The sequence below is a fragment of the Dipodomys merriami genome, unplaced genomic scaffold (assembly GCF_024711535.1).
Source record: "Dipodomys merriami isolate MVZ:Mamm:240054 unplaced genomic scaffold, mDipMer1.0.p SCAF_2, whole genome shotgun sequence".
NCBI classification, from domain to species: domain Eukaryota; kingdom Metazoa; phylum Chordata; class Mammalia; order Rodentia; family Heteromyidae; genus Dipodomys; species Dipodomys merriami.
The window spans coordinates 83,417,387-83,432,951 of NW_027203381.1; the positions used below are offsets into that span (position 1 = coordinate 83,417,387).

General features: G+C 34.9%; 1 protein-coding gene across 2 annotated transcripts in view; it reads left to right on the forward strand.

Moving 5' to 3' along the window:
- Ift57 (intraflagellar transport 57) overlaps positions 1-15,565 on the forward strand; it is a 56,030-nt gene that overhangs the window by 11,724 nt on the left and 28,741 nt on the right. For both annotated transcript variants that reach the window (XM_070030296.1, XM_070030295.1), the window contains exon 6: positions 15,157-15,279. In XM_070030296.1, coding sequence (XP_069886397.1) covers positions 15,157-15,279 — 123 coding nt within the window. The remainder of the gene's footprint in view (positions 1-15,156; positions 15,280-15,565) is intronic.

The following is a 15,565-nucleotide window of genomic DNA, read 5'->3' on the forward strand; positions in this document are numbered from 1 at the left end:
TTCCTAGTGGCATGTTTAATTATGGAAAGGCATAAATTATTCTACTTCAAGTTATTCTCCATTAAAATTGGCCAGTATTGATTGATCTTGTTTATAGACGATACTAAAATTGTAATACTTTGAAATAAAATAAATTATATTAAGAATGGCTTATGGATAGGTGTCAGACATTGCTTTAAAACAGGTTTCTTTTAAATACACTATAGGAGTATACTCTCATTTAGATTTTAAATCTACAGATTCGACTTTGACATTTTTTTTCTGTCTGTATATTATATTTCAATAAAGTATATAACTGTGCACACTCAAAAAAGTACAAATGTAATATATTCTTATTTGTCTTTATTCAATTTGTATGAATCCTTAAATTTGGACCAGACTTCGATCTAATATCTTGATAACTTTAACCTGCTCCAAGATGTTTTTTTATGCCTTTTGCTATCTTGACATTGTTAATTTCACTACTAATTATTAGTGAAGTGTTTGTGTGTGGCTACTACCCAGCTTAAGATGGAATATGCACACTTATAGTTCAGTTGTATGTGTCTTGACATTAGTACTTACTAAGATTCTAAACTGAGCCCATTTCCAAACATCTGATGTCTTGTATTCTTCATCTGTTAAATGAAAGTATTAATCTTTTCATGAAATTTCTAAGGATTAAGAGAATATTGTATATGAAATATTATGAGACTGTCACATAGAAAGTGTTCTGTACATGTTGGCAAAATGGAATATTTCATTTTTCTACCCATGTTTCTGCTTTCATATCTGGCCCATGAATCCCTTTATAGTGGGGATAAAGAGCCTTTTTATATTCTTCCTCATATGAAACAAGATGTTAAATAACTATTTCTTAAGTAAGTGAAGTTATTAATCAATTGAAATTACAAATAATGTTAATACTTATATCCAAAGAAATAAACTCCATTTGTAGCAATAACTTATATTTGCAGATCATTGTGTAATCTTCAGCTTACTTTAAAATGCTTCCTTCATGATTTTAAGGCAGTTTCTGAAGAGAGATCTTATACCTCTGAATGGAGGTAGAGGAACCTGCCATATGCATATGCATGCAGCAAGGAAACTCCCTCAAATGGCAATGGTCAATAATTGTTTTATTATAGTCCATAGTAACATCTTAATTTTTCTACTTAATTATTTCTTAACTTCATAAGGTTTCTCAGGAGAAAGAGACAAACAAAAAAGAAACAAAAACGAAGAGAAATGCAGCATTAAAACTGATTAAATATTTCACAAAGTCCATAATAAATAAATAAATAAATAAATAAATAAATAAATAAATAAATAAATAAAGTCTTACTTTCCCAGCTACTTAGAAGTTGGAGGCAGGAAGATTACATTTCAAGGCCAGCTCAGACAAAGTTAGTGAGACTCTGTCTCAAGAGATAAAAACAAAAGGACTAAAGGAAAGGTTCAGATTGTGAAGTGCCAAACACGAGTCCTCAGTACTTCAGAAAAACAACAAAATACTACTGCTTTTTTACTGACTTTGAAATTTATTTAAGTAAATGCTTTTATATCCTTTTTACAAATTTAAATTCTAAAATTTATAAATTTGGGACCGTTTATGTTTTTGGAAAGCTAATAAATTAGCACCTGAATTTGAACTGTTTCTCCAAACTCCAAGTCTTTTCTTATTTCTCCCTACCTACTTGAATAAGTACACTATGCTAGTGGTAGTCTTGTAATGCATGTATTGGCCATAATAAAGATGAAGTGCTCCTTCAGAATGAGAGGAAAAAGAAATGTGAATTTGTATCCAATTATTTTCTGAATAAAACTTGTCATTTGTATTGATTTTTCTATTGATGGGATAAGTAGAGGATTCCTCTGCACAAAGTAGCTTGGGTATGAGCTCTTTCCACTGTCACTGATCCTAAGTCCCTGTTGGTCCTGACTTCAATTTATCATCTCAAACTATATAAGAAATGATTTTCTTATTTGTGTGTCTTTATAGATTTTCTAGATTTGTATCCTTTGAACAAAGAATAATATATATGTATATATATATATATATATACACACACACACACACACGTACACATACATATCCTTTAGAGTTAAAAATATGTTATATTTTTGCAAGAGGAATCCTGAACACCAGGTGTTTGTGGATGGTCAACCATAAAGTACTAATGAGACAGAAAACCCTTTCATATTTTAAAAAACCTGGCAAGCTTATAATATTGCCCACTAAAGCATCTGCCTCAGCCAGCTGTGTCTGACTCTAGTTTATAATGGCTTAGGCTGCTTTTCTCCAAGATAGAATTACTATATGGGTTAGTAGCATAGATTTAAAACTCACAACATAGAAGTAATACCATTTTTGCAAAATTTAATATGATGTATTCTTTACCAGTACAAGAATGATAACATAAAAATGATAACATACTATCAGAGAAAGTGATGTATATGTAACTGTTCAAGTCTAACAATGTATGACTTTGCACTAAGCCTTTTCTACTTGTGGATTTAAAGTAGCTGGCACAGACTCTATTAATCACCATTCTATTTATTCTCTGTCTCAACCACTAGAATGAAAATTTCTAAAGAATAGGAGCTTTTCCCCTGTATTTTTCACCTGTGCCTCATGTGTGGAAGTTCCTCAGTAATCAAAAATATTGAATAACTACATGTCTGAGGGGGTGTTAAATTTGGAATGTCATAGCAAGGTTTAGTTCAGTCTTCATAGAGAAAATAAATTTTGAATGAAGTGGCACATGTATCATGCGTACCGTGTAAGATTTACAGGAAGAAATCTGTATGTTCCTTCTTTTCAGAAAATAAAGTAATGCTGGAAAGGGTACTCTTATGGTAATTACACAAGCTGGAAAAACCCTAGCATTTTCCTTAGATGTGGTAAAATGAAAGAAGTGAAAGGTAAACTGACACATTGCAGATTGTGTTCTCTGGAAATCAGAGATAGAGATAAAGCTTATGGGGCAGGATATTTAGTAGAAATTGACACCGGTGAAAGAGGTAGAAAGCAGGGTTAGGCACTAGAGAAGTCTAGCTATGATACAGAACTGGCAAAGTCTTAGCCAACCTAGTGTAGCAGTCTGGAGCAAGGTGTCTGCTTGACTGTTGTCAGAGGCAGGCTTCGCACTTATACAGGCTTGGTCCCCGGTAAAGTGGCTCTCTGCAGGTGACAAACTGTCAGCAGGCCATCTTCCTTGTAGCTTGGCAGTAAGTCCTTGAAAGAGGACCTGGTGATCTATATTCTTGAATGCCACAGGGTGTTTGAAGCCTCTACTTAATTGATTTGGAAAATTGTAGAGATACTGTCTGCCCACTTAGCAAAACTTTTAAATGACTAAGCAAATCATAACATAGCAGTAGTGTTTGATGAGCACTGAATAGAGAAAATTCCTTCTCTGAATGATTAATGAAATGGATTTGTTTGGATAATAGCTGCTTTTCAAAACATTTATTAACTTTGAGCCTTAAATACACTTCAGCCATTCTTTATTAGCCTATATCATAAGTTGTACATAGGAGGACTCATTGTTACATTTCCACACATTTCCAATATATTTCAATCAGTCTCAACACCTCTATCATTCCCTTCTCTTCTCTCCAAAACAATTTCAGCAGGTTTCATTGTTCTGTTTTCATAGTTGCAGACTAATCTATTTTGATAATACTCATTCTCTTTTCAAATGTATCTCAAAATTATTCACCTATTTTCCTTTAAAAAAAAAACATGTGAATTTCTTACTCCTGAAGTAACATCTGCAATTAGTAAGGGACTGGGTTACGTTCTAAAATTTCATCTGTAGGTAATTAGTTAAATTTTGACACAAGAAGAACAGTAAGCTTCAAGTCCCAGTCCACAAAATTCCACATAGTCTATATTCCTCTAACTTCTTGAACGTTCTTGAAATCTGAAATTTGATTGTAATCACCCTGAGCAAGATGGGTGAAGGACATATGCTGAATTACAGCTCTAATATTTGGACAGGAGCCATGCTGGTTAGGGATGTGTAGTAGAAGATTCAGGGTCACGTGGGGTGGGGGCAGGGAAAGAAGGCTCTAGTGGCATCCTGTCAGCAAGGTGTCTGGTTATTTTTTATTCTATTTTGAATGGGCCACTTGAGAAAACTGCCTGCATTTTTGTGGTGGCTGTGCTCCTCTCTCCATTTGAAACTCAACAGAATCACTGCAGCAGTGCTCTGAGAGCGTGATGTAGATGCGTCACTCCTCCTCCTCCAGTGAAAAAGAGATGCTCTCTGAATTCTATTTTTAAATGCCCATCACTTCATTTCAAAGCGTTTTTTTCAAACATGTCATAGATACTATTCTTCCTTGAGATGCTAAATTTGAGGTTTTAGAAACCAAATCCTGAGTGAAACTGCATAGAACCGAGTATCTCAAAAGGCTTAAACACAATTGGTTTTTAATTACTTGCAAGAAGAAAAAAAAGAAAAAAACAAAAACCGCTTTGTACCAAGAATGAGAGAACTTTTAGCTTAAAAAGCAAAAACTGAAAGAAAGTAAAACTATAAAATTAGAATATAAAAACTTCATTTCAGTTTGAGACTCTCATCTAGGCCAGTCCTCAGTATTGGAATCAAAGGGAAGAAGATGGATCTGCTTTGGTTAATATCCAAAGCACTTTCAATGTTCTCCATTGTACACCTTCCTTCTGGGAAAAAGAAAATGTCCTTTCTGAGTAAGGTTGGGGCCAGGTGTGTGGGAGTGGGGTGGGGGGCTTTTATAATCTAGTTTGCCTCGTAGATTACCATTGACTCAGTTTGCTTGAGGAAAATATTTTTCTTCACCTTTCTCAAAACATTTGAGTGGAATGCCTCCTGTGTATGTTGGGAGAGAAGACTAGCTGCATTTCACAGGAGAAATGATTAAAATGCCTCATGTTGAATGTGATGGAACACATTAGGGCTGAGTGCTTTTATTTTCCGAGTAACTCACTTGCACTGCCCCCCCCCCCATCAGTTTTACGCCTGGAGGTGAATAGGAAATGTGACCTAGAGAAAAAAGCCCAGCTTCTCACTGCTCAGAGGAAGCTCAAACAGCAGATCCTGCTGGGTGTAGAAGACAGAGTTTTGCTTGATCTTTAGTGTAGCTTTTGAATCCACACTTGAAATAAGATTGATCCTAATTTCCATCTTGGTTTTACTGTAGAGTGAGCCAGGATGGGAAGCAAGGACTTTTCAAGGTCTGTCCCTTCCAGATCGGGATCCACAGTTTCAAGGTGAACCCTATAGCCACAGTAATGGCCTTAGATAAAATCCAATCACTAGCCACATGACCATAGAAAGTTCACCCACCTCTCTGGGACCCTGTGTTCTCATCTGTGACATGGGAATATAAGTCATTCTTCCCAGGCTTCTAACCTACCCTATGAACCACATCTGGCGTGGTACTGTCCTAGAGTATACACTTGATACATTTCTTAATTTGTATCAGTTTTCACCTTGACACTGAAATTATTAACTGACATTGCTGTGTGCAGTAGGAGGATAGAAAAAGTATTAATCCTTCAACACAAATAAGTCCTTCTGTCGCTAGGAGTATTTTTGAGTAAGAAGCTTACACAGGATACAAGTCATCAAGAAGCTTGTATTTCAGTATATATCAAGAAGCCCTAGTGATGTCATAGCTTTATGTTCATAACCTGGATTATTACTCAAGGCCCACTTGACTAAATTTTTTGCCATATATTAGTCTCTACTCAGAAATTCCTAAGGAGAATCTGATGAAAATCTGATGAAATCTTCCATTCATGTATCCATACATTGATAGGTTATAGTCCCCAAGTCAACATCAATAACACAGTCAAATATTAATACATTATTAGATAATTCAGTATGTTTAGGTGGGTATTCAGAACATGTTCATGTTTTGTCTTCTATAACCCAGTATTTCTTAAACCTTCCTATCCATTCCCATCCCTTGTTACTCCTGGAAAAATATTGGTGCTTTGAATATTTGACTTCATTTTTATTCAGGACTTCTAGTCACTTCCTTTATGTTTCATATTCATCCCAACTTTCAAGGCCAAATTCTTTTCATCATTCCTACTATATAACCGTAATGTCTTAAATGGTCTTTTGTTTTGTTTTGTTTTGTTTTTTTTTTTTGTTGTTGTTCTTTTGTCCATTGTGGGGCTTGAATTCTGGGCCTGGGTGCTGTCCCTGAGTTCTTCAGCTCAAGGTGAACACTCTGCTACTTGAGCCACAGAGTCATTTCTGATTTTCTGGTGGTTAATTAAGAGTCTTATGGCGTTTCCTGCTTGGGCTGGCTTTGAACCATGATGCTCAGATCTCAGCCTCCTGAATAGCTAGGATTACAGGTATGAGCCATTAGGCCTAAATATTTAGAAATAAATAATAGAAATTATTTCTAAATATTTAGAAATATTTTCTAATTTTTTTACCCTGATCCTCTAACTTACCAATATGAGTGTGATTTTTTTTTTTTTTTTGCTGTCTATAAGACCATCTAGACAGATTCTAAAACCTCTGATCAGACTGTCAAGAACTGTAAGATTTGATATTTGTCCACATCAACAACCTTGTTTTCCCTGGGAGATCCCTTAATCCCAGTTACATGCATCCCCTTGAAGACTTTTAAACATCTTTCAAGCATATCTGCCACCTAATCTTTATTTCCTTTGCCACTCATCTAAAATTCCTTTGCACTTGCCTCTACATGAGTCTTAAATGTCTACAGCCTAGCTCATATTTTGTCTCCTCATTACTAGCTATTGCAGCACCATTGAACTCTGACCCACAAACACTAAACTCAAAAATTGTAGTAAAACATAAGTAGAATGTTTTTTGCATGATTTTATTGTCTTATTTACTGTTCTGAACTAGAACAGTATGTGGCACTAGGCACTGAATAAATACTGGTTGGATGCATAAATGAATTCATTGTACTTTGTTTAAAATTCTCTTCTTCCTTGAGCTGGAGGACAAAAAGCTATATTCCTTAAAATAAATTTCAAAACCTTTCAAAGTATGTAATTCTTTTTTGCTCCCCAATATTCAAATTTCTAAAGTATCTGGTCCATCTTCTCAACCTAACTATTTCCATTTTGTATTTTGGCTCATGTTCTTTTTCTCACAGTGAACACCTAGTTTGTCTCTGTTCTGCCTTTCTATTTCCCATATATCTTTATAAGGCTAATTTTAAATCTCACCATTGTACTGAAACACGCTGCTCTCTATTAGTCAAGCATTAAAGCATTTGCCACCTACAACAGCGAGTTGTTGAATGTCAATCAAACATATTTTTACCTGTTTCTGAAAATTTTATATTCTTTCTTTCTTCCTTCCTTCCTTCCTTCCTTCCTTCCTTCCTTCCTTCCTTCCTTCCTTTCTTCCTTCCTTCCTTTCTTCTTTTCTTTTCTTCCTTCCTTCCTTCCCTCCTTCCTTCCTTCCTTCCTTCCTTTCTTCTTTTCTTTTCTTCCTTCCTTCCTTCCTTCCTTCTTTTCTTTTCTTCCTTCCTTCCTTCCTTTCTTCTTTTCTTTTCTTCCTTCCTTCCTTCCTTCCCTCCCTCCTTCCTTCCTTCCTTCCTTCCTTTCTTCCTTCCTTCCTTCCTTTCTCTCTCTCCTTCCCTCCTTCCTTCCTTCCTTCCTTCCTTCCTTCCTTCCTTCCTTCCTTCCTTCCTTTCTTTCTTTCTTTCTTTCTTTCTTTCTTTCTTTCTTTCTTTCTTTCTTTCTTTCTTTCTTTCTTTCTTTCTTTTCTTTCTTTCTGTGTTTGTAAGAGAAAGAGAGGGGGAAGAGAGAGAGAGAGAGAAAATGTCCTAGGGCTTACTATTTTTGAACTCTTTTTGCTCAGAGCTAACACCCTATCATTTGAGCCTTCTTTTTCCCGTTTTGTGTTTTTTCCCTTTTGTCCCTGTTTTTAATTTCTGTACCTTTTGTCTTGTTTATCTGATTTGGGGAGAGGGGAAGGGAAGCACAGAAAAGTTGGGACAAAGGGTGAACTAACTCAGCACTGATATTCACTGCACACTATGTTATAAATGAACTTGAGCCATTGTTTTACTTTCTGCTTTTTTGGTGGTTAACTGGAGGTCAGAGCCTCCTGGACTTTCCTGCGTAGGCTGGCTTTAAACCATGATCTTCAGATATTAGTCTCCTGAGTAGTTAAGATTACAGATGTGAGCCATTGGCACCCAACTTCATATTCTTTTTAACATAAATTATGCTTCTTGTTTTTTTTTAATGAAAGCACAAAAAGGAACAGAGAAAAGATCCTCCCAAATCTTAGCATCTAGACAGCAACATTATAGTCCTATTTTCTTAATTATCCTGAGATTATATTGTGTAAGGTGCTAACATTTCAGAATCCGGATGAAGGATAAATGGACTTGGTAGTATTTTGTGCAGTTTTTGTAAATTAAAATAAAAGTGTGATGTTCACATAAAATAGATGAATAAGCTAGTGGCTCACACCTGTAATCCTAGCTATTCAGGCGGCCAAGATCTGAGGATCATGGTTCAAAGCCAGGCAGGAAAGTCCATGAGACTCTTATCTTCAATAAACCATTCAAAAAACTGGAAGTGGTGCTTTGACTCAAGTGGTAGAATGCTATTCTTGAGCTGAAGAGCTGAGAGACACCACCTGGGACCAGAGTTCAAGCCCAACCACCAACGGAAAAAAAATAGATGAGTAAATTAGTTTAGAGTCCATTTATACAAATATGTGTGGTGCTACTATATAAAACAATGAGAGCCAGTGAGGAGAACTGAACTACTCAGTGAAGTGGTTGTGCTATAACAGGCTATCCATTTCAAGAAAAAGCTAGATTTCTCTCTCATACACAATATACAAATAAACTCTACTATGAGTCAATACTTTTTAAAAACAAAGTACAAAGTATTAAAGTAAAAATATGAGTGACAAATGTTGTATTAACAGGTAGAATTAAGAATGATAATATATAGCAAGAAAACCCAAAACAAAGAACAACAAAAAAAAAACCCTGATATATCTGAATATGTAAACATTAAAGCTTTATATTACCAATCAGTGTGAGTGGGAAACATTATGGGGTTAAAAGACAAGATAAACCAGAGAAATAGTCATAACCTACTTGACATAGGTCCTCAGGCCTATCATTGTGCTATTACTTTGGCTGTGTAATAGAGTTTAAAATTTGGTATTGATATTCCAGCACCATTCTTCTGCTAAGGATTACTTTTTTGCTATGCACAGTCTTTTATTATTCCATATAAATTTGTGGATTGCTTTCTGTATTTCATTGAAGACTGTTGTTGAGATTTTGATGGGTATTGCATTGAATTTGTACGTTGCTTTGAGCAGTATTGCCATTTTCTTGATGTTAACTCTCCCAGTCTAGGAACATGGAAGGTCTTTCCATTTCCTTAAATTTGCTTCTATTTCTTACACATTTTCAAAGTTTTCACAATAGAGGTCCTTCATATCTTTGGTTAAGTCCTAGGGTTTTGTTTTTTTTTTGAGGTTTTTACAAATGGAATGCTACTCATCCATTAGAAATCATGACATTGTACCATTCATAAGGAAATGGGAAGACTTGCAAAAAATTATATTAATAAGCCAGACCCAAAGAAACATAGATTGCATGTTTTCCCTCATTTGTGGTAACGAGAGTGTTCCTACAAGTAAACACACTGGATGGTAAAAGAAAAAGTAATATACTGGGAAATTACACCTCTGATCACATGAGTCAAATTTAAAAAAAAAAAATTAAAAAGAGAAAACATTGCTATTTACTAATGATGTGACATTGAAAAAGGTTGCCTTGTACCTGGAGTTCCTCATATTCTTTCCCTTTCTTTCTTTCTCTCCCTCTCTCACTTCCTTTCTCTGTCTCCCTCTCTTTCTCCTCTCCCCGCCCCCCCTCTTCTCCAATTTAGCCATAGCACTCTAAGAGAGACGAGATGGGAGGGCACTGAAAATTAAAGCTGTAACATTTGGGCATCTCACATTTTTTTGACATGGGTTTGAACTCAAGGCCTTTTGCTTACTAGAAAGATGCTCTGCCACTTGAGCAATGTCCCCATTCCTAGTTTTTCCTCATTATTTGAAATGAAAATAAGACTCTTTTTTTTTGGGGGGGGGTCCGGTCGTGGGGCCTGAACTCTGGGCCTGGGCCACAGCGCCGAACTCTGGGCCTGGGCCACAGCGCCACTTCCGGCTTTTTTCTTTTTGCTTATGTGGTGCTGAGGAATCGAACCCAGGGCCTCAGGCATGCAAGGCAAGAGCTCTACCACTGAACCACCTTCCCAGCCCCGAAAATAAGACTCTTTGATTCATAGTGTTACTTGGCATTTTGCACCTGTGTGAAATAATCTAATATTACATTTGGTATGTAATAATGATCATAATAATTGCTTAAGCATATTAGTGCTTTTTATATGCCATGTACTGGACAAATCTTTTAAATACATTATCTCAGTTCTTACAGAAAACTTTTAGAGGGGAAAGTTCTATTATTGTTCTCAATTTAAAGAAAGGAACTCTGAGGTTTAGAAAGTTAAATTATTTGATCAACATCTAGTGAAAGAGATGGGATTCATGATCACCTTTTTACATTTATACCAGTACATTAGGACTCTCAAAACAGCATTGTTCATTGAGTCTTAGGATTACTTAGTCCTGATAGTTAATTATTCTTTCAAATTCATCTCATTAGGAATATAGGTCGAGCTATTCAAATCAGTTTGGGTACTGGTATAGCCATGAAGTTGTGGACATATATAGATATATCTATGATACATAGATATATCAATGATATATATCAATATATAGATATATCAATGATATATCAATATATAGATATATCAATATATCTATATCAATATATAGATCAATATAGAGATATATCAATGATATATCTATATATATAGATATATCAATATATAGATATATCAATATATCTATATCAATATATAGATCAATATAGAGATATATCAATGATATATCTCTATATATATACATATATATATATATATGTCCACAATACAGTTATACAACACACAAGTATACAAAACCATACAGACTATCATCTTTCTGATATTTAAACATCCAATTGGTATTATCTGGGAGAAGAGGATTACCTACTGGAAGAGGACTCTGGGAAGACTATTAACATGTTTGATGTTTGATCCTTGAACTGACTTTGATCATGTGCCCCAATATTTGAGCCTAAGGTTAATTTATGAGATGATTTAGACTATTATCTTCAATTCTTCATTTGACAGCCTTAAGATCAGTTCTCTTCTCATCAGTTTCTTCTTTTACCTAAGACCAAATTTCTCCCATTAACTGACCTCAAACATTTCCTAATAGGCTATAAACTTTTCAGGCAGGGATTAAATCCTTTTATCTTTTCAAGCCAAACATAGTATCTGGATTCTTCCCATGAATGTTGTGGGAGCTTAACCAATGACTTATTGGTTGAATTAATGAATTATAAATAAGACTGCTAGATAGCTGTGTCTCATTGAGCTTCTAATTGTCTCTTCTGCAGCAGTAACTGGGAAATAGAATTTCCCAAGAGCTGTGCTTTATTTTAGTTAATGTTGTTTCAGACAAGGACTTTGTCAAGATGATATAAAAATTTGATCAAATGAAAACAGCAGTTTATTTATCTTTTACTAATAGCCCCACATAAAATGTCATTTGTTAAATGGAGAAAAATTGAGAATGAAAGATTTTTCTCCAAGTATAATGAACAAGGCACAGTGTAGAGTTTTAAAATGATTCATACTTCATAAATAGGACTTGTCAGTTAGTGCATTCAGTTACTAGACACTAAGAAATTTTAATTTGGAATAAGATTATAAAGTAGGTGTGCAAATCTGGAAGCAGGAAGAGACTGATAGTTTGAATAACTGAATGCTGATCTGTTCTCCTTTTGCCCTTTCTTCATTGAAGAACTAGGCCATTTCCCAAGTATATGAAATATGGCCTGTTCATGAATGAAACTTTTTGAGCTCCTGCATTAAATCATTTTTAGAACATTGAGAGTAAGAGTTATCAAATCATTGCTAAAGTGAAGCAAGTTATAATCTAGTAGGGATAAATCCATGTTACTACAGGGCTCAATATAATAAATCGCTTATGAACCTGGATAGGCTAACGCAGTGTTTAATCTTCATGGACCCTGCTAACTTGGATTTGGGATCATATTCAAACAGTCCTACCACAAACACATTTGCTTTTGTGAAAATGAAAGAAATGTCATAGATAGATAGATAGATAGCTAGATAGATAGATAGATAGATAGATAGATAGATAGATAGATAGATAGATAGATAGATAATTTCACAATTGGAATAATCCCAAATCCAGGCCTAAAGAAATTGACAGGATGGATTTCCTTAAAAAAGAAAAAAAGAAGGAAAGAACATTGCTATTTACTAAGGATGTGACATTGGAAAAGGCACTTGTACCTTGAAAAAAAGTTATTCATATTCTCTCCCTCTCTTTCATTCTCTTCCTCTCTCTCTTCCTTTCTGTCTTCCTCTCCTCTCTCTCTCCCTTCTTCTGGTCTCATTTGGTGACTCCCATATGTAAAGAGGGGGAGAAAGCATGGGAATGAGGGGATAAAGTTGGACAGCACCAGCTGTGGGATTTAATCAACAGCATCTAACTCCAGTTGACCTAAATGTTTTTAAGTCAGTGATTAGAGCATCTACATTCTGATACGCATCATGCAAAATGAGTGCTTAAAGGAAATGCCACCTTGGTTCAGCATAGCTTTGCAGGATTGGGAAATAAAGAGGCCCAATCCTCAGTAGGAGCAAGCTGGTATATATTCACACACATGCCCAAATGTCAGAGCTCACATATTCATATAGTACTGGCAGTGCACACATTTCTACCCTTCCTTAGCAAACCCTCTGGTCTCCTGTTTGGTGCAGTAAATAAAACTAAGCAAACTTGGGTCTTCTACTAATGCTCAGGACATGATCCAGATGTACCAGCCAATATGCATTCACCTAGCTTTTCCAAGCACCAAGATATAGGTGTCTGTGAGGATTTACATGTCAGAGGAAATTTCCCAGTACTTTAGGGTTCAACAAGGACACCTAGTACATCCTTCTCAACCTTCACACATGCATAAAACTTGACACGTCTACATTAGGAATACCTCCCTTCCCAGCTAGGGTGCTCTTATGCTAACTTAGATTCAGTATTATACACATGTAATCTACAGCATTCTATTAAGTACTCAAAGTAATTCCGTGTCTATATTTCACTGAACACTTTAATATATAAAGTAGGTCTTTTTCCTAACTTGTATTTTATACACTTTACTTAATGCTTATACGTTTTTTAAACACTTCAGGGCTTTATAAATGGGATGTAACTGAATACTGTCCATATATTAATAATAAAGTCCAGTTCATATTGCTTATCCATCCTCAAATAAGTTAGAAATATGTAGTCCCATGAATTTCTGAATAAAAAGCAGTATTTGCTCCCTTTAAGGATTCAAGTTGAATTCAGGACATGATATGAGCTAGAAGGTAGAAAAGGCTTTCTTAGGTTAGCAGTGCCCCACAATCTTGAGGGAATTTCAAGTCAATAAGGACTTTAAGCACCCACAAATTATAATCCCAAAGTACAATCATCTATTGTGCTAGAGTGGATTTGAAAGACTAGTTTATTTTTTTTAATGTCTCTTTAAACTTATGTTGATATGATCAATTTCACTGTGATGTTTACATAGTTTTATTTTATGTTCAGTCTTATGTTTAACTTTATATTATGAACATTCCAAACATAGCAAAATCAGGGAGAATAAGATAACAAATACAATAAACCATTGACTGGTTCCAACAGTTATTATTTTGCTACCTATGTCATTCCTCTCTTTTCCTTTGCCACACTTATTTTAAAGTAAATTTTAAATATCATGTCAATCTAGTAAATTTAGCATTTCTAGTTTATAAGGCTTTTTTTTACATAGCTACCAACCATGTCATACCTATATAATTAATAATACGATTAACAATTATTTTATCCATTAGTTCCTCATGTTCACATTTTCTGATTTTTCTCAAAAATAGAATTCATTTAAAGTTTTTATATATTTGGCTGCTTATATATCTTGGGCCTCTTATATAATTATAAATGTATTTTTTCCTTCAGATTTGTTTCTGATTTATCAAGAAGATTTAAAAGGAAAATTGCTACAAAAATGAAGGCTTTTAGCCAGGTGCCGGTGGTTCACGCTTGTAATCCTAGCTACTCAGGAGGCTGAGATCTGAGGATCACGGTTCAAAGCCATCACGGGCAGGAAAGTCCGTGAGACTCTTATCTCCAATAAACCACTAGAAAACCAGAAGTGGCGCTGTGGCTCAAGCGGTAGAGTACTCGTCTTGAGCTGAAGAGTGCAGGGATAGTGTCCAAGCCCAGAGTTCAAGCCCCACCACTGACAAAAAACAAAAAAACAAAAACTGAAGGCCTTTGACTTTATCATTAAGCCACTAGTTTTTATGTTCTCTACATATCCAAATTCATACATATTTAATGGTGAAATATAAATGGTTTTCCTTTAATGATTCAAAACTAGTTATGGATTCGTTTGGATACTTAGGGTCAGAAATCTAATATAGAAATTTGTCCCCTATCCTATTTGACTTTATCTATAGTTATTTAAGTTTGTTTATATTCAATTCAATTGCATTTTCAAGCTACACTATGCTTTGGCTTAACCAAATGAAGGTCACTTTTATTAAGAATGCAAATTTTATAAATAATGAGACCTTTGCTTCAAGATTTTCTTTTTTGTCACATATTTTAGGATTTTTTTAATATAATATAATCAAACACAACAATATTGTCTTAGCATTTGTATTTATATTTCCTATTACCAGTTAACATACCTAATTGGCTTATCCAGTTAATAGTATCCCCATTGAATTTAATCTGATATTTCAAAGGCATTGTCCTTTGGAAAAATAATTCAATCACATATATCTTTCTTTTAATGCTCATTTTTGCAACTCAACATGGGTAAGAAGACAGAAAAGAATTTCTGCTTGCCACTATAATTTTAACACTACCATCCTTGATTTAAATTGTGCAGTGCTGCTAAAATGCCTCAAGATTTTACCATTTCTTTTTATAAACTCTCAATCTTGTGATATCTTTCCTTTCTTAGGACATGAACGAGTCTGCCAAACAAGAAGATATTTTGGAATCTACAACAGATGCTGCAGAATGGAGTCTGGAAGTTGAACGTGTACTACCACAACTGAAAGTCACGATTAGGACTGACAATAAGGTATCAGAGAGGTAGCACATTTTATAAGACAATTTCAGGGTAGAGTACTCCAAATTATACAAATTGGAGAAAGGCAATAGGATTCAGTTTGCAGTGTTTTGTTGTAATAGGGATTCAATAACTTACAAAGGAATAAGTAGCATTGTACAGTCCAAGAAGTCCAAGTCTCTGAAATATTTCATGTACACCTTTTCCTGACTGTACCAACTGATTAGAGTTAGAAGATTATTTGAAATTTTGCTGGATGGCAAAATGTAAGACATTCTGGAAGTTACATTCGATAATT